The 20,112-nt window shown below is 42.9% G+C and overlaps 1 protein-coding gene across 2 annotated transcripts in view; it reads right to left on the reverse strand.

Annotated features, from left to right (window-relative positions):
• RGS11 (regulator of G protein signaling 11) overlaps positions 1-20,112 on the reverse strand; it is a 104,557-nt gene that overhangs the window by 33,832 nt on the left and 50,613 nt on the right. For both annotated transcript variants that reach the window (XM_077274281.1, XM_077274280.1), the window contains exon 4: positions 18,651-18,757. In XM_077274281.1, coding sequence (XP_077130396.1) covers positions 18,651-18,757 — 107 coding nt within the window. The remainder of the gene's footprint in view (positions 1-18,650; positions 18,758-20,112) is intronic.

Here is a 20,112-nt window from a genome sequence, read left to right on the forward strand (position 1 = left end):
GAAGAAGCTGAACATCGGTGTTTACAATTGTGCTCACATTCTCAGGGGTTCCCGGACTAGAGCATTGGAAGCCCTCGATCTCTAGGGTACGTTATGATGGAACTCTAAGATTGCAGCATTTTCGGGGAGCACTCTAGATGGCACTGTCACTTTAACACTGGGGCAGTGTTAATGGGAGCACCTCCTGACTGTGACACCATTAATGGTGGAGCTCATGTGAGGGCAATCTGGCTATGACACTGTCAATAGGGGCGCTCTCTAGCTGAGGCACTGATAATGGGGGCACTCTCTAGTTGAGGCACTGATAATGGGGGCACTCTCTAGCTGAGGCACTGATAATGGGGGCACTCTAACTAAGGCACAGATAATGGGGGCACTCTATAGCTGAGGCACTGATAATGGGGGCACTCTATAGCTGAGGCACAGATAATGGAGGCACTCTATAGCTGAGGCACTGATAATGGGGGGCACTCTCTAGCTGAGGCACTGATAATGGAGGCACTCTATAGCTGAGGCACTGATAATGGGGGGGCACTCTCTAGCTGAGGCACTGATAATGGGGGCACTCTCTAGCGGAGGCACTGATAATAGGGGCACTCCCTAGCTGAGGCACTGTTAATGGTGGCACTCTTATGAGGGCAATCTGGCTATGACACTGTTGCTGAGCGTGCAGGTCAGGGCATGCCGAACGGGAGTTTGTTGGGAAAGGCTCCCGACCACAGAACAAGATGTTTTGCCTCACAGCTTCCTCTACAGGTAAAAATTACTTAAACGTAATGTGTCATCAGAAAATGACCAAATATTTAAATCAGGTTTTTGTGTTTTGAAGCTGCTGATGCCTCCGGAGTCCCTCAAACCTCAAGGTGTAGGATCCTTCAAAGGCTTGCTGGGGTGCATAAACCTACTATTCGGCCACCCCTAAACAGTGTTCACAAGCAGAAACGGTTGCAGTGGGCCCAGACATACATGAAGACTAATTTCCAAACAGTCTTGTTTAGTGATGAGTGTCGAGCAACCCTGGATGGCCCAGATGGATGGAGTAGTGGATGGTTGGTGGATGGCCACCATGTCCCAACAAGGCTGCGACGTCAGCAAGGAAGTGGAGGAGTCATGTTTTGGTCCAGAATCATGGGGAAACAGCTGGTAGGGCCCGTTAAGGTTCCTGAAGGTGTGAAAATGACCTCTGCAAAGTATATAGAGATTCTGACTGACAACTTTCTTCCATGGTCTAAAAAGCAGAAACGTGCCTTCAGGAGCAAAATCATCTTCATGCTGACAATGCCCCATCTCATGCTGCAAAGAATCCCTCTGAGTCATTGGCTGCTATGGGCATAAAAGGAGATAAACTCATGGTGTGGCCACCACCTTCCTCTGACCTCGACCCTATAGAGAACCTTTGGAGGATCATCAAGCAAAAGATCTATGAGGGTGGCAGGCCGTTCACATCAAAACAGCAGCTCTGGGAGGGAAGAAATACAAGCAGAAACTCTCCAAAAACTCACAAGATCAAAGGATGCAAAAATTGTGAAGGTGATATCAAAGAAGGGTCCTAAGTTATCATGTAACTTGGCCTGTTAGGAGGTGTTGGAGTTAAATATCTTTTTTTGTTCAGTGAATGTGACCTCCTAATGCTGCAAATTCCACAAATGAGCATTTTCAGTTCTTTATATCAAATGTTTAGAAATTCTACTGTGCCTAATAATTTGGAACAGTGCATTGTGAGTACTTATTCATTTTGGAGATTATACGGTTATCATTGGGAGGTTTCTTCAATAAAATGCGATGTATAATTGATGACTTTTATTAGACTGACATGAACATGGTGTATACAGCTGATAACACAGGATCCACCATTAACAAAAACTGATGTCACAGTTCACCTCCTTCTCCTCCTGTACAATGACTGATCACACCTCTATATACAGCTAATAACATAGGATCCACCATTAACAAAAGCTGATGTCACAGGTCACCTCCTCCCCCTCCTGTACATTGACTGATAACTCCTCTGTATACAGTGGATAACACAGGATCCACTACTCACAATAGATGATGTCACAGCTCACCTCCTCCTCCTGTACAATGACTGATAACACGTCTATATACAGTAGATAACACAGGATCCACCATTCACAATAGGTGATGTCACAGCTCACCCCCTCCTCCTGTACAATGAATGATAACACCTCTGTAATAATTATAGGGGATAACTCAGGAGACTCTTTGCGTGGAACAAGACAACTACAGGACACAGTTTTATAAGTGGTAAAGTCTATATTATCACACGGTGATTCAAAAAGGTGCAGAGAGAAACTCAAGTCCACAACACTTGGTGCAAATATCAAATGCAGCTCAGCAGTCTATAGGAAACTTCAGAGGAAAATGCAATCACGCAGAATGTCTATGAAGCACAATTATTCTTGAAGATACTTGACACAAATAAGTCCTTGCTTAGTCCAAAACACAGATAGATATGCTTATAAGGCAGTTCAAATAATATCTTAGCTCAACCAGGGAGGTCTGGGTAATAGTCTCAGGTTCTTGCAGCAACAGCTTACATGTCTAGCAAATGCAGATGGAAGTAAACACGAGCAGCAGATGAAGGAGTATTACTGGAACTGGTGTATGCAGCAGGAACTCAGAGCAGAGTAGCAGGATAACGCCACAGGTTCACAGGAGCAGGTATATAGCCAGGAAGTCACCAGAGGTCAGGAGCTGGATGCAAGGCAGAATACTCTAGCACAGACTGAAGGCTGGGGTGGAGTTTTATAGCAGGAAGACACAGTGCACATGAGACCAAAGACGCCATCTTGGAAAAGGGCAGTAATGCACAAAAAGGTAATAAAAAATGTTGTTCAGAGTCCTGACATTACTCCCTCCTTAGAAGCTGCCTCAGGACAATCCTGGACCTGGTTTCTCAGGGAATCTCTGATGAAAACATGAAAACGAGAAATCTTCTATTGGGCATTGTGTTATGACCCCAATGGCGAGGGTCTCAGAGGAACGTGGAAGTCTGCAGAATACAAAAATCCAGCTCATAGGGCAGTGGTAACTGGGTTGACCATATATCTACTCCTAACGCCAACACTAGAAGTAGCCGGGGATCATTCCTACGTTGATTCTAGATGACACGCGCCAGCCGGAGAATCTAGCTACCCCTAGTAGAGGAAAACAAAGACCTTTCTTGCCTCCAGAGAAGGGGACCCCAAAGCTGGATAGAAGCCCCCCACAAATAATGACGGTGAGGTAAGAGGAAATGACAAACACAGAAATGAACCAGGTTTAGCACAGAGAGGCCCGCTTACTGATAGCAGAATAAAGAAAGGTAACTTATATGGTCAACAAAAACCCTATCAAAATCCACACTGGAAATTCAAGAACCCCCGAACCGTCTAACGGTCCGGGGGGAGAACACCAGCCCCCCTAGAGCTTCCAGCAAAGGTCAGGATATAGTTTTGGAACAAGCTGGACAAAAATACAAAACCAAAACAAATAGCAAAAAGCAAAAGGCAGACTTAGCTGATATAACTGGAACCAGGATCAGTAGACAAGAGCACAGCAGACTAGCTCTGATAACTACGTTGCCAGGCATTGAACTGAAGGTCCAGGGAGCTTATATAGCAACACCCCTAACTAACGACCCAGGTGCGGATAAAAGGAATGACAGAAAAACCAGAGTCAAAAAACTAGTAACCACTAGAGGGAGCAAAAAGCAAATTCACAACAGTACCCCCCCCTTAGTGAGGGGTCACCGAACCCTCACCACGACCACCAGGGCGATCAGGATGAGCGGCATGAAAGGCACGAACTAAATCGGCCGCATGAACATCAGAGGCGACCACCCAGGAATTATCCTCCTGACCATAGCCCTTCCACTTGACCAGGTACTGAAGCCTCCGCCTGGAGAGGCGAGAATCCAAGATCTTCTCCACCACGTACTCCAACTCGCCCTCAACCAACACCGGAGCAGGAGGCTCAGCAGAAGGAACTACAGGCACAATGTACCGCCGCAACAAGGACCTATGAAATACATTGTGAATAGCAAACGACACAGGAAGATCCAGACGAAAAGATACAGGATTAAGGATTTCCAATATCTTGTAAGGCCCAATAAAACGAGGTTTAAATTTGGGAGAGGAGACCTTCATAGGAACAAAGCGGGAAGAAAGCCATACCAAATCCCCAACGCGTAGTCGGGGACCCACACCGCGGCGGCGGTTGGCAAAGCGCTGAGCCTTCTCCTGTGACAACTTCAAGTTGTCCACCACATGATTCCAGATCTGCTGCAACCTATCCACCACAGAATCCACCCCAGGACAGTCAGAAGGCTCCACATGACCCGAAGAAAAGCGAGGATGGAAACCAGAGTTGCAGAAAAAAGGTGAAACCAAGGTGGCGGAACTAGCCCGATTATTAAGGGCAAACTCAGCCAACGGCAAGAATGTCACCCAATCGTCCTGATCAGCAGAGACAAAACACCTCAAATAAGCCTCCAAAGTCTGATTGGTTCGCTCCGTCTGTCCATTAGTCTGAGGATGGAAAGCAGACGAAAACGACAAATCTATGCCCATCCTACTACAAAAGGATCGCCAGAACCTGGAAACGAACTGGGATCCTCTGTCAGACACAATATTCTCAGGGATGCCGTGCAAACGAACCACGTTCTGGAAAAACACAGGAACCAGATCGGAAGAGGAAGGCAGCTTAGGCAAAGGAACCAAATGGACCATCTTGGAGAAGCGATCACATATCACCCAGATAACGGACATGCCCTGAGATAGCGGAAGATCAGAAATGAAATCCATGGAGATATGTGTCCAAGGTCTCTTCGGGACAGGCAAGGGCAAGAGCAAACCGCTGGCACGAGAACAGCAAGGCTTAGCTCGAGCACAAGTCCCACAGGACTGCACAAATGACCGCACATCCCTTGACAAGGAAGGCCACCAAAAGGACCTGGCCACCAGATCTCTGGTGCCAAAAATTCCCGGGTGACCTGCCAACACCGAGGAATGAACCTCGGAAATGACTCTGCTGGTCCACTTATCCGGGACAAACAGTCTGTCAGGTGGACAAGACTCAGGCCTATCAGCCTGAAATCTCTGCAACACACGTCGCAGATCCGGAGAAATAGCTGACAAGATAACTCCATCTTTAAGAATACCAACAGGATCAGCGACTCCAGGAGCATCAGGCACAAAGCTCCTAGAAAGAGCATCGGCCTTCACATTCTTTGAACCAGGTAAATACGAGACAACAAAATCAAAGCGGGAGAAAAACAATGACCAGCGGGCCTGTCTCGGATTAAGGCGTTTAGCAGACTCGAGATACATCAGATTTTTGTGATCAGTCAAGACCACCACACGATGCTTAGCACCCTCGAGCCAATGACGCCACTCCTCAAATGCCCATTTCATGGCCAACAACTCCCGATTGCCCACATCATAATTTCGCTCGGCAGGCGAAAACTTCCTAGAGAAAAAGGCACAAGGTTTCATAACAGAGCAACCAGGGCCTCTCTGCGACAAAACGGCCCCTGCCCCAATCTCCGAAGCATCCACCTCAACCTGAAAGGGAAGTGAGACGTCAGGCTGGCACAAAACAGGCGCCGAAGTAAACCGGCGTTTCAACTCCTGGAAAGCCTCCACGGCAGCAGGAGCCCAGTTAGCTACATCGGAGCCCTTCTTGGTCATATCCGTCAAAGGTTTCACAATGCTAGAAAAATTAGCGATAAAACGACGGTAGAAGTTAGCGAAGCCCAAGAACTTCTGAAGACTCTTAACTGACGAGGGCTGAGTCCAATCAAGAATAGCTCGGACCTTGACTGGGTCCATCTCCACAGCAGAAGGGGAAAAAATGAACCCCAAAAAGGGAACCTTCTGTACACCAAAGAGACACTTTGAGCCCTTGACAAACAAAGAATTTTCACGCAAAATTTTAAAGACCAACCTGACCTGCTCCACATGCGAATCCCAATTATCAGAAAAAACCAAAATATCATCCAGATAAACAATCAAAAATTTATCCAGATACTTCCGGAAAATGTCATGCATAAAGGACTGAAAAACTGAAGGCGCATTGGAGAGACCAAAAGGCATCACCAAGTACTCAAAATGACCTTCGGGCGTATTGAATGCGGTTTTCCATTCATCACCTTGCTTAATGCGCACAAGGTTGTACGCACCACGAAGGTCTATCTTGGTGAACCACTTGGCACCCTTAATCCGGGCAAACAAGTCAGACAACAGCGGTAAAGGATACTGAAATTTGACAGTGATCTTATTTAAAAGCCGATAATCAATACAAGGTCTCAAAGATCCGTCCTTTTTTGCCACAAAAAAGAATCCCGCACCAAGAGGGGAAGAAGACGGACGAATATGTCCTTTCTCCAGAGACTCCTTGATATATGAACGCATAGCGGTATGTTCAGGTACCGACAGATTAAACAGTCTTCCCTTAGGAAATTTACTGCCTGGGATCAAATCTATAGCACAGTCACAGTCCCTATGAGGAGGCAGTGCACTGGACTCAGACTCACTGAAGACGTCCTGATAATCAGACAAATACTCCGGAACTTCCGAAGGCGTAGAAGAAGCAATAGACACAGGCAGGGAATCCCCATGAATACCACGACAGCCCCAACTTGAGACTGACATAGCCTTCCAGTCCAGGACTGGATTATGGGTCTGTAACCATGGCAGCCCTAAAACAACCAAATCATGCATTTTATGTAAAACCAGGAAACGTATCACCTCGCGGTGTTCAGGAGTCATGCACATGGTAACCTGTGTCCAATACTGCGGTTTATTTGCTGCCAATGGTGTAGCATCAATACCCCTAAGAGGAATAGGATTTTCTAATGGTTCAAGAGTAAAACCACAGCGCTTAGCAAATGAGAGATCCATGAGACTCAGGGCAGCACCTGAATCTACAAACGCCATGACAGGATAAGATGACAGTGAGCAAATCAAAGTTACAGACAGAATAAATTTAGGTTGCAAATTACCAACGGTGACAGGACTAACAACCTTAGCTATACGTTTAGAGCATGCTGAGATAACATGTGTAGAATCACCACAGTAGTAGCACAAGCCATTCCGGCGTCTATGAATTTTCCGCTCATTTCTAGTCAGGATTCTATCACATTGCATTAAATCAGGTGTCTGTTCAGACAACACCATGAGGGAATTTGCGGTTTTTCTATCACATTGCACCGAATTAGGTGTCTGTTCAGACAACAACATGAGGGAATTTGCGGTTTTGCGCTCCCGCAACCGCCGGTCAATTTGAATAGCCAGTGCCATAGTATCATTCAGACCTGTGGGAATGGGAAAACCCACCATAACATTCTTAATGGCTTCAGAAAGGCCATTTCTAAAATTAGCGGCCAGTGCACACTCGTTCCAATGTGTCAGCACGGACCATTTCCGAAATTTTTGGCAATACACTTCAGCCTCGTCCTGCCCCTGAGACATAGCCAGCAAGGCCTTTTCTGCCTGAATCTCAAGATTGGGTTCCTCATAAAGTAAACCGAGCGCCAGAAAAAACGCATCAAGATCAGCCAATGCCGGATCTCCTGGCGCCAGCGAAAAAGCCCAATCCTGAGGGTCGCCCCGTAGGAACGAAATAACAATTTTTACTTGCTGAGCAGAATCTCCAGATGAACAGGGTCTCAGGGACAAAAACAATTTACAATTATTCACGAAATTCCTAAACTTAAACCTGTCTCCGGAAAACAGTTCAGGAATCGGTATTTTAGGTTCTGACCTAGGATTTCTGATAACATAGTCTTGTATGCCCTGCACACGAGTAGCCAGCTGGTCCACACTTGTAATCAAGGTCTGGACATTCATGTCTGCAGCAAGCATAGCCACTCTGAGGTAAAGGGGAAGAAGAAAAAAAAAAAAACTCAGAATCTTCTTTCTTATAATCCCTCTTCTGCAATGCATTAAACATTTAATACGGGCCTGGCAAACTGTTATGACCCCAATGGCGAGGGTCTCAGAGGAACGTGGAAGTCTGCAGAATACAAAAATCCAGCTCATAGGGCAGTGGTAACTGGGTTGACCATATATCTACTCCTAACGCCAACACTAGAAGTAGCCGGGGATCATTCCTACGTTGATTCTAGATGACACGCGCCAGCCGGAGAATCTAGCTACCCCTAGTAGAGGAAAACAAAGACCTTTCTTGCCTCCAGAGAAGGGGACCCCAAAGCTGGATAGAAGCCCCCCACAAATAATGACGGTGAGGTAAGAGGAAATGACAAACACAGAAATGAACCAGGTTTAGCACAGAGAGGCCCGCTTACTGATAGCAGAATAAAGAAAGGTAACTTATATGGTCAACAAAAACCCTATCAAAATCCACACTGGAAATTCAAGAACCCCCGAACCGTCTAACGGTCCGGGGGGAGAACACCAGCCCCCCTAGAGCTTCCAGCAAAGGTCAGGATATAGTTTTGGAACAAGCTGGACAAAAATACAAAACCAAAACAAATAGCAAAAAGCAAAAGGCAGACTTAGCTGATATAACTGGAACCAGGATCAGTAGACAAGAGCACAGCAGACTAGCTCTGATAACTACGTTGCCAGGCATTGAACTGAAGGTCCAGGGAGCTTATATAGCAACACCCCTAACTAACGACCCAGGTGCGGATAAAAGGAATGACAGAAAAACCAGAGTCAAAAAACTAGTAACCACTAGAGGGAGCAAAAAGCAAATTCACAACAGCATTGATGTTTTCCACAGGTTCCCAAGAGTCTTCCTCAGGGGGATATCCCTGCCATCTTATCAGATATTGGAGCCGATTCCTGCGAATCCTGGAATCAACAATTTCCTCCACCACAAATTGTTCTTGCCCATCAATCACCACAGGCTGCGGAGGTGGCACAACACGTCCCTGGAAGGTATTAGGAGATACAGGCTTTAGTAAAGATACATGAAAAACTGGGTGTACCTTCATAGTCCTAGGCAGCTTCAGCCGGCAGGCCACAGAGCTCACAATACCGTTGATCTTGAAAGGGCCAATGAATTTCTGTCCAAGTTTTTGTGAAGGAACGTTTAACTTCAGATTCTTAGTTGATAACCACACGGAATCTCCTACCTTGAACATGGGTGCAGGTTTACGGAATCTATTAGCCGATCTCTTATAACGTTCTTGAGCCGTGGTCAGGGATTCCTTCAGAACCTCCAAATTTTGCCTCATCGCAGTCAGCCTTTCCTCCACTGCCGGAACCGGAGAATTAATTGGAGACCTAGGTAAGATACACGGATGATAACCCAGATTGGCAAAGAAAGGTGTAAATTTAGTGAAGGCGTTCTGAGAATTGTTATATGAAAATTCGGCTAACGGCAGCAACTCCAACCAATCATCCTGGAGATGGCTGACATAGCATCTTAGATATTGTTCCAGCATCTGGTTGGTACGCTCAGTCTGACCATTTGTCTGGGGATGGTAAGCGGAAGAGAGACAGACATTAATATTGAGTGCAGAGCAAAACCCCTTCCAGAATCTTGAAGTGAACTGCACTCCACGGTCAGAGATGATCTCATCCGGAACCCCATGCAACCGAAAGACATTCTGTATAACCAAGTTCACTGTATCTTTAGCTGAGGGGAGGCCGGTGCACGGAACAAAATGAGCAGCTTTAGTCAGGCGATCAACTACCACCATGATTGTATTCATGCCCCCCGATGTAGGCAGCTCCACAATAAAGTCCATTGATATAGACCCCCAAGGGCGGGACGGAACAGGTAATGGTTGTAGAAGACCCGTAGGTGCCACATGAGGAGTCTTGTAACGAGCACATACCTCGCAAGAGAGAACATAGTCCTTGGTATCATTCAGGCAAGTTGGCCACCAGAAGAATCGGCTCAGAAACTCTTGTGTCTTCTGTACCCCCCTGTGACCAGCCAACTTGGAGTCATGTACCAACTTGAGGATCTGCAGACGGACGACCTCAGGGACGTAGATACGTCGATCTCTGAACCACATGCCACCCTTAAAGACAAGATTAATATCCACAGGTGGGTTGGCCAGAAATACATCACTGTCATAGGCCTCCCTGCACTCCTTCCACAAGTCCTGATCGTGGATAACTCAGATGAAATTGGCATCAGATAGAATGGTCTTGGATGGGGCTCCAGGTACGGAATCCGCAGCATGGATTCGGGATAAAGCATCAGCCTTCCCATTACGAGAACCTGGACGGTACGAGATAACAAAGTTAAATTGATTTAAAAATAAGTTCCAACAAGCCTGACGAGAAAGACATCTAGCGGATCTAAGGAACTCTAAATTGCGATGGTCAGTTAGCACTATGATCTGTTGTGCAGCTCCTTACAGATGATGCCTCCATTCTTTGAAAGCCGCAATAATAGCCAGCAATTCCTTGTCTCCCACGTCGTAATTCTTCTCTGCTGAGGTTAGTCTACGGGAAAAGAAAGCACAAGAATGTAGCAGACCCTTCTCTCCAGTTCTTTGGGAGAGAATAGCCCCCAAAGCATTATCAGAAGCGTCCACCTCCACAATGAAAGAAAGTGTTGGATCTGGGTGTATCAACAGCAGTGCTGATGTGAAACAGGTCTTAAGCCGATCAAAAGCTTCTTGAGCCTGTGATGACCACTTAAAGGGCTTTTCCTTCTTTGTCAAGGAAGTAATGGGACGGACAATATCAGACAAATTTCAAATGAAGCGTCTGTAGAAATTTGCAAAACCAATAAAACGTTGGACCTCCTTAACGTTCTTGGGTACCGGCCAGTCAAGGATAGCCTGAATCTTACCAGATTCCATGTTCAGCCCCTGGGAAGAGATGATATAACCTAAGAACTGTATCTCAGAACGATGGAACTCGCATTTCTCCGGCTTAATATACAGATGGTTCTCTTTCAGACGTCTTAAAACAGTTTTGACATGTTCTTCATGTTCCTGTAGAGAGTCAGAAAAGATTAGTATATCGTCCAAATAGATCACTACAAACTGGTCCAACAAATCTCTGAAAATGTAATTAGCAAGGTGTTGAAACGTTGCAGGGGCGTTACAAAGCCCGAAGGGCATCACAAGAGATTCAAAGTGTCCATACCGGCATCTGAATGCTGTCTTCCACTCATCCCCTGGACGAATACGCACCAAATTATAAGCCCCACGAAGATCCAGTTTAGAGAACACCTTAGCATGGCGGACTCTTTCTAGTAATTTGGGAATCAGAGGCAAAGGGTAACGGTTTCATTCGGTTACCTTATTGAGTTCCCGATAGTCAACACAGGGTCTCAGGGTCCCATCCTTCTTCTTTACAAAAAAGATAGGTGCCCCTGCTGGTGAGGAAGAAGGACGTATGAAGCCTTTGGCCAGATTTTCATCAATATACTCCTTTAAGGCTTGAAGTTCAGGTGCCGCCAAAGGGTATACGTTACCAAAAGGAATAGCTGCCCAAGGAAGCAACTCAATGGGACAGTCATAATGCCTGTGTGGAGGAAGCTGATCTGCATTCTTCTTGTCACAGATGTCAGAGACCTCTTTATATGCTGGAGGTAAAGAAAATACCTGTACATGTGGCTCTGTAGCCGTGGACTCAGGGACAGCTTCTGTTAACGCTGAGTTGCTCCTTGTTGGAAAGATAATCTCCTTGGTCTCCCAGTTGATAATTGGGTTCTGAGAATGCAACCAAGGAATGCCTAAAATCACAGGAAAATGAGGAGAAGAAATTAGCAAGAAAGAAAGTTGCTCCTGATGATTAGGCTCCACAAAATTTCAAGGGGTACGGTCTCCAGATCCACAGGCCCAGAGATTAAAGGTGACCCATCCACTGTTTCCATGGTAATTGGAGAGGCTCTTTGCTGAATTTTAATACCATGTTCCTTGGCAAATGCGATATCCATGAAATTGCCACCTGCACCAGAGTCAATCATAGCTGAACTGGAAATCCACTGTCCTGAACACAGGATCTTAATAGGGAGAGAACAGTGAGAGTTCTTTTCCTTAAGCTCCTTGGGGGGTGAAGTCATAGAAAGTGAATGGAATACAGCGTTTAAAGGCAGGCTACATTCAGAGATGTCAGATTCATCATCACAGTTGTCATACTCCCCTACTGCTGCTAGCACCTTGTTAGGCCGTCTAGGACACTTAGGACAATTGATCAAGAAGTGGTCAGACTGGCTGCAGTAGAAACATAGACTTTCACGAAGGCGATGCTCCCGGTGCTCATTGATCTTGCGCCTCTGAACGGAATCAATTTGCATGGGCACCTCCTCCACCTCCTGAGATGTTTTACCTGCAGGCTCATTGGAAGGAAGGGAAAAGTTAGAAATACGGTTATATGCAGCAAACTTCTCCTGCCTACGCTCAGTAAGGCGAATGTCAATGTACACACAATGCTGTATAAATGTCTCTAGCTCTAGTGGTGACTCAGAGCGAGCTAGTTCATCTTTTACAATACTAGACAGACTCCTTTTAAAAATAGGCAATTGTGCATAACTGTCCCAATTGGTATCTACCGCTAATGTCCTGAATTCAGTAGCATACTCAATAACAGAACATTTTGCCTGGCGTAAAGACAATAAAGCAGATTCAGCGGTTGCACGGCGATTAGGATCATCAAACATTAATGCCATAGCGGCCAAGAAATCATCCAAGTTATTTAACCGTGGGTCACGAGACTCAATCATCGGATTCGCCCAGGCGAGCGCTCGTGCTGTCAGCAGCATTATTACACACAATACTTTGGATCTATCATTAGGAAAACGGTGAGCATGCACATCAAAATATAGCATACATTGATTCACAAAGCCACGAAATTTGTCACGATCACCATTAAATCTGAATGAGGCCAACTTAGGTGGGCTAGCTGGTGGCGGTTGCCCAGAGGGTAAAGTCACTTGTGCAGCTATTTGCGTGCTTATGTCCTGAAAAGCCCGTCCATACTGGGACTCTATGCCAGCAAGTTTGTTTTCCTGGGCTGCCATGCGGTTGCTCAAGTCCTGCAAAGTTTGTCCAAACACTTGTTGATTGTGTTCAAAGCTTCCAAACTTCTTTTGCAGACCTTCCACATCTTTCTGCAGTGATCTAATTATGGAAAACACCTGCTCTAGTCTGCTTTCTGCAGTCATTGTTCCAGCAGTCTCCTTTTTTTTTTTTAGGCTAGAGTATCCTGTAATAATTATAGGGGATAACTCAGGAGACTCTTGTAGAACAAGACAACTACAGGACACAGTTTTATAAGTGGTAAAGTCTATATTATCACACGGTGATTCAAACAGGTGCAGAGAGAAACTCAAGTCCACAACACTTGGTGCAAATATCAAATGCAGCTCAGCAGTCTATAGGGAACTTCAGAGGAAAATGCAATCACGCAGAAAGTCTATGAAGCACAGTTATTCTTGAGGATACTTGACACGAATAAATCCTTGTCTTAGTCCAAACACAGATAGATATGCTTATAAGGCAGTTCAAATAATATCTTAGCTCAACCAGGGAGGTCTGGGTAATAGTCTCAGGTTCTTGCAGCAACAGCTTACATGTCCAGCCAATGCAGATGGAAGTAAATACGAGCAGCAGATGAAGGAGGATTACTGGAACTGGTGTATGCAGCAGGAACTCAGAGCAGAGTAGCAGGATAACCCCACAGGTTCACAGGAGCAGGTACATAGCCAGGGAGTCACCAGAGGTCAGGAGCTGGATGCAAGGCAGAATACTCTGGCACAGACTGAAGGCTGGGGTGGAGTTTTATAGCAGGAAGACACAGTGCACATGAGACCAAAGACGACATCTTGGAAAAGGGCAGTAATGCACAAAAAGGTAATAAAAAATGTTCAGAGTCCTGACAACCTCTATATACAGTAGATAACACAGGATCCACTATTCACAATAGATGATGTCACAGCTCACCTCCTCCTCCTGTACAATGACTGATAACACCTCTATATACAGTAGATAACACAGGATCCACCATTCACAATAGGTGATGTCACAGCTCACCTCCTCCTCCTGTACAATGACTGATAACACCTCTATATACAGTAGATAACACAGGATCCACCATTCACAATAGATGATGTCACAGCTCTCCTCCTCCTCCTGAACAATAACTGAAAACACCTCTATATACAGTAGATAACACCGGATCCACCATTCACAATAGGTGATATCAGAGCTCACCTCCTCCTCCTGTACAATGACTGATAACACCTCTATATACAGGAGATAGCACAGGATCCACCATTCACAATAGGTGATATCACAGCTCACCTCCTCCTCCTATACAATGAATGATAACACCTCTATATACAGTCGATAACAGAAGAGTGCAGAGAACAGAACACAAAAATATGGGGAGATAGAGATGTTATAGGCCATGCATCTGGTGTGTGCGGGGGCAGTCGTGGCCGATCCTTGAACCTACTTAAATCAATCTCCCTTTTGACGTGCTCCTCTCATTGTCTTAGAGCCTGAAAAGAAGCCGATACATGTCTACAAGTCTTATAGTCTCCAAGACAGATAGCAGTAATAACAGAAGATGGCAGTGCGTCTTGCCAAGTTGGGCAATGCTCCTGTCAAAATAAATATTCCGTCGCTTTAACAAGGAACACAAGATATTCATAGCTCTAAAATGCAACTGACATAATCTCCTTATTCTTTCCAAATTTAGCCACGCGTGCCCTGCAGGCAACATCCTTGTTATTAATAAGCTCCAAAAACATAATTTGTACAAAAGCCTCCTAGCCCAAAGACTTCCACACCACAATCACTTAAAGGGCAACTTCCCTCACTATTGATATAAGCATTACAGGTGCACGGGCTACTATAATACTGCCCCCTATGTATAAGAGTAATATTGCTATAATACTGCCCCCTATGTATAAGAGTAATATTGCTATAATACTGCCCCCTATGTACAAGAGTAATATTGCTATAATACTGCCCCCTATGTACAAGAGTAATATTGCTATAATACTGCCCCTATGTATAAGAGTAATATTGCTATAATACTGCCCCCTATGTACATGAGTAATATTGCTATAATACTGCCCTATGTACAACTATATAACTACCGTACTATAATACTGCTCTAATGTACAAGAATATAAATAATAATAATTATCTTTATTTTTATATAGTGCTAACATATTCCGCAGCGCTTTACAGCTTTGCACACATTATCATCGCTGTCCCCATTGGGGTTCACAATCTAAGTTCCCTATCAGTATGTCTTTGGAGTATAACTACCATAATACTATTATAATACTACTATGTACAAAAATATATCTACTATAAGACTGCCCCTATGAACAAGAATATAACTACTATAATACTGCTCCTATATACAAGAATATAACTACTATAATACTGCCCCATGTACAAGAATATAACTACTATAATACTGCTCCTATGTACAAGACTATAACTACTATAATACTGCCCCTATGTACAAGAATATAACTACTATAATACTGCCCCTATATACAAGAATATAACTACTATAATACTGCCCCTATGTACAAGACTATAACTACTATAATACTGCCCCTATGTACAAGAATATAACTACTATAATACTGCCCCTATGTACAAGACTATAACTACTATAATACTGCCCCTATGTACAAGAATATAACTACTATAATACTGCCCCTATGTACAAGACTATAACTACTATAATACTGCCCCTATGTACAAGAATATAACTACTATAATACTGCCTCTATGTACAAGGATATAACTACTATAATACTGCTCCTATGTACAAGAATATAACTACTATAATACTGCTCCTATCTACAAGAATATAACTACTATAATACTGCTCCTATGTACAAGACTATAACTACTATAATACTGCCCCTATGTACAAGAATATAACTACTATAATACTGCCCCTATGTACAAGACTATAACTACTATAATACTGCCCCTATGTACAAGAATATAACTACTATAATACTGCCTCTATGTACAAGGATATAACTACTATAATACTGCCCCTATATACAAGAATATAACTACTATAATACTGCCCCTATGTACAAGACTATAACTACTATAATACTGCCCCTATGTACAAGAATATAACTACTATAATACTGCCCCTATGTACAAGAATATAACTACTATAATACTGCCCCTATGTACAAGAATATAACTACTATAATATTGCCCCTATGTACAAGAATATAACTACTATAATACTGCCCCATGTACAAGAATATAACTACTATAATACTGCCCCCTATGTACAAGAATATAACTACTATAATACTGCTCCTATATACAAGAATATAACTACTATAATACTGCCCCATGTACAAGAATATAACTACTATAATACTGCCCCTATGTACAAGAATATAACTACTATAATACTGCCCCTATGTACAAGAATATAACTACTATAATACTCTCCCCTATGTACAAGAATATAACTACTATAATACTGCCCCATGTACAAGAATATAACTACTATAATACTGCCCTTATGTACAAGAATATAACTACTATAATACTGCTCCTATATACAAGAATATAACTACTATAATACTGCCCCCTATGTACAAGAATATAACTACTATAATACTGCTCCTATGTACAAGAATATAACTACTATAATACTGCCCCCTATGTACAAGAATATAACTACTATAATACTGCTCCTATGTACAAGAATATAACTACTATAATACTGCCCTTATGTACAAGAATATAACTACTATAATACTGCTCCTATATACAAGAATATAACTACTATAATACTGCCCCCTATTTACAAGAATATAACTACTATAATACTGCTCCTATGTACAAGAATATAACTACTATAATACTGCCCCTATGTACAAGAATATAACTACTATAATACTGCCCCTATGTACAGGAATATAACTACTATAATACTGCTCCCTATGTACAAGAATATAACTACTATAATACTGCTCCTATGTACAAGAATATAACTACTATAATACTGCCCCCTATGTACAAGAATATAACTACTATAATACTTCCCCTATGTACAGGAATATAACTACTATAATACTGCCCCTATGTACAAGAATATAACTACTATAATACTGCCCCTATGTACAAGAATATAACTACTATAATACTGCCCCTATGTACAATAATATAACTACTATAATACTGCCCCTATGTACAAGAATATAACTACTATAATACTGCCCCTATGTACAGGAATATAACTACTATAATACTGCCCCTATGTACAAGAATATAACTACTATAATACTGCTCCTATGTACAAGAATATAACTACTATAATACTGCCCCTATGTACAAGAATATAACTACTATAATACTGCCCCTATGTACAATAATATAACTACTATAATATTGCCCCCTATGTACAAGAATATAACTACTATAATACTGCCCCTATGTACAAGAATATAACTACTATAATACTGCCCCTATGTACAGGAATATAACTACTATAATACTGCCCCTATGTACAGGAATATAACTACTATAATACTGCTCCTATGTACAAGAATATAACTACTATAATACTGCTCCTATGTACAATAATATAACTACTATAATATTGCCCCTATGTACAAGAATATAACTACTATAATACTGCCCCTATGTACAAGAATATAACTACTATAATACTGCCCCTATGTACAAGAATATAACTACTATAATACTGCCCCTATGTACAATAATATAACTACTATAATATTGCCCCTATGTACAAGAATATAACTACTATAATACTGCCCCTATGTACAGGAATATAACTACTATAATACTGCTCCTATGTACAAGAATATAACTACTATAATACTGCTCCTATATAATTGATCGTTATTGCTCTGACTTTGCAGCTATCAGTCTTCACTGAACATGTGGCAGAAGACGATCTGATAAAATAGATTGAATCCTCTCTAGAATATGAATCACTAACCCCGAGTGATTGTGTCAGTAAAGTTTCCCGCTTCTATAGTTAGACCTTTCTTCCCTGCTGGGATTGTTTCATTGCGTGGCTGAATCTATTCTAATATGAGCTATTTGCAGCCTCTACAATACTCCGGGGCATTAGACTCCAATTATTTTTCAATCTTCCTGGGAAAATCTGATGAGAGTGAAGCCTAGAGGTAGCAAACACGTTGATCTTTGAATTGGAGGATGCTCAGGAAACGAAAGCAGGAGGGATAATCAATACCGATCCACAATGAAGGATGGGCCCGGACACTGTCACTAAAGTCAGCCATTAGTCTCTAACTGCTCTCTACTGGGGTTCTGGGTCCTCAGCTTTACAGATCAGACTCAGTTGCTCCTCGCCCAGTTTCACACAAATTAATTATTAATTAGGAATCCACAGTGTAGCACTGTGTCATGGTGACTTTTAATTGGACTTTTAACAATTATCTAATTTACTGTTTTTAATCAGACTTGCTTAATTACATCATTAGAAAAAAACAGCTCTTCAATTTTACACTTGAAGACAACGATTTAACCTGCACTACCATGTATGACCACTAGTTGCAGTATTGTTCAATTTGATTTGTATAATTTTCTGGATAGCGATTGCATATACCATAGCTTGTGAGGAGTAGCACAGCCTATGATCAACCACTAGAAGCTTGTCCTATAGGACAACCAACATATGGTTCAATACCAATGGTCATCTGCGATTTACCTGAAATCTGTACGGGGAATCATCTGCTCTGAGAACAAGATTCCTGGGGTCCTTCAAAGGATAGATGTAACCGTACTTGACAAGAAAATTTCCAAGATGTAGCGATTCTACAAAAAAATAGAAAATTTTGGAGTAACAGTTTAGAAACTCATCGTCATTCCCAGAAAAGAATGGTAAAAATTGGTGTAAAACATAACTCATAGGCCGCACTGGATTGGATGGCTCTGGAGTGGGCGTATCCAACGACATCAAAATGTTTGAGGGTGTAATTGGGCCACACCCACGAGGAACTACAAGGAAATAAAGAGCCTATGATGCTCACCGCTGCAGCTCTCTCTTGCTCACTATGCTGTGGCTCAACGTATAAGATGGACACAGTACTTTAACCTTTTATTCCCATTAGGTCCAGTGACCTAAGTTGTGGACCCTAATCCAAACATCTACAACAGGGCCCCCAACTATCCCTGGTCTTTAATTTTTTAAATTTTCACTTACGGGCCAATATGACCTTTGGGGTCCCTTAGGCTCCAGGCCCCTGGTGCAACTTGAATCCCTGCACCCACTGTAATTAATTTTTCACCCAAACCAAGGTTTTCAAGCAGTAACATAAGGGGAACAGGAGAGTTTTTCAATCCTCTTACAGACACGTGAATTGGCCATAATGCAGAATATGTGATAATCTAGCACCTGCCAAGTCCTATCACACTGTAGGATTTGGGTCAGACCCCTTCCTCCAACCACTAGCTTAATTAAACCCTCCCTCCCCTTCCAATTATTCTGCAATTATTTATTATACAGAATATTTAAGAACAGAGATAACAGAGAAAGATTTTTGTTAACAATTCAGAAAAAAAAAACATTAATTAAGAATTTAAAAAAGCATCAAAAAATTCAGATAAATCCTGTACGCGATTCCCTGTCTTCATTGCAGCACATTAACGTCGTCTCTCTCGCCCTCACTCATTTCATGCATAATTAAAAAGCCCCCGATGATGCAAGACTCCCTAATCTGTAATGGAACAGACATTAGTATCTCTCCTCGCTGATGCCAAGCGTTTTGTTTTCCCACACAAAAAGCGGAGACAGATGCTGAGTGAGTCCGAACCTGCGCCATCACAAACACTCTTATCCTCCTGCCAAAAGCTCCAACGTGACAATTTTATGTATAAGAAAAGATACATTTCTACATTCTAATCCTTGAATGAGATGTGCAGTGCGTGGGGCAAACGTATACCCCATTATGGTACCTAATTTATTCATCCAGGATAGATATCTGTTTCCCTTTCCATCCTTCTTTCTGTGACCCTTAAGGCACCCATATACATTATGATTAGATGAACATCAACCAGTCCCTGGTGGAAGCGGCTGTCCGTCCACTGTGCAGTGAGTATCCCAATTCCCACCAATGGCAGGTGTCAAGAGAGAAAGTCATCAGACAATGGGCTAAATTTGAGACCAGAAG

The sequence above is a fragment of the Ranitomeya variabilis genome, chromosome 7 (genome assembly GCF_051348905.1).
Source record: "Ranitomeya variabilis isolate aRanVar5 chromosome 7, aRanVar5.hap1, whole genome shotgun sequence".
Classification (NCBI taxonomy): domain Eukaryota; kingdom Metazoa; phylum Chordata; class Amphibia; order Anura; family Dendrobatidae; genus Ranitomeya; species Ranitomeya variabilis.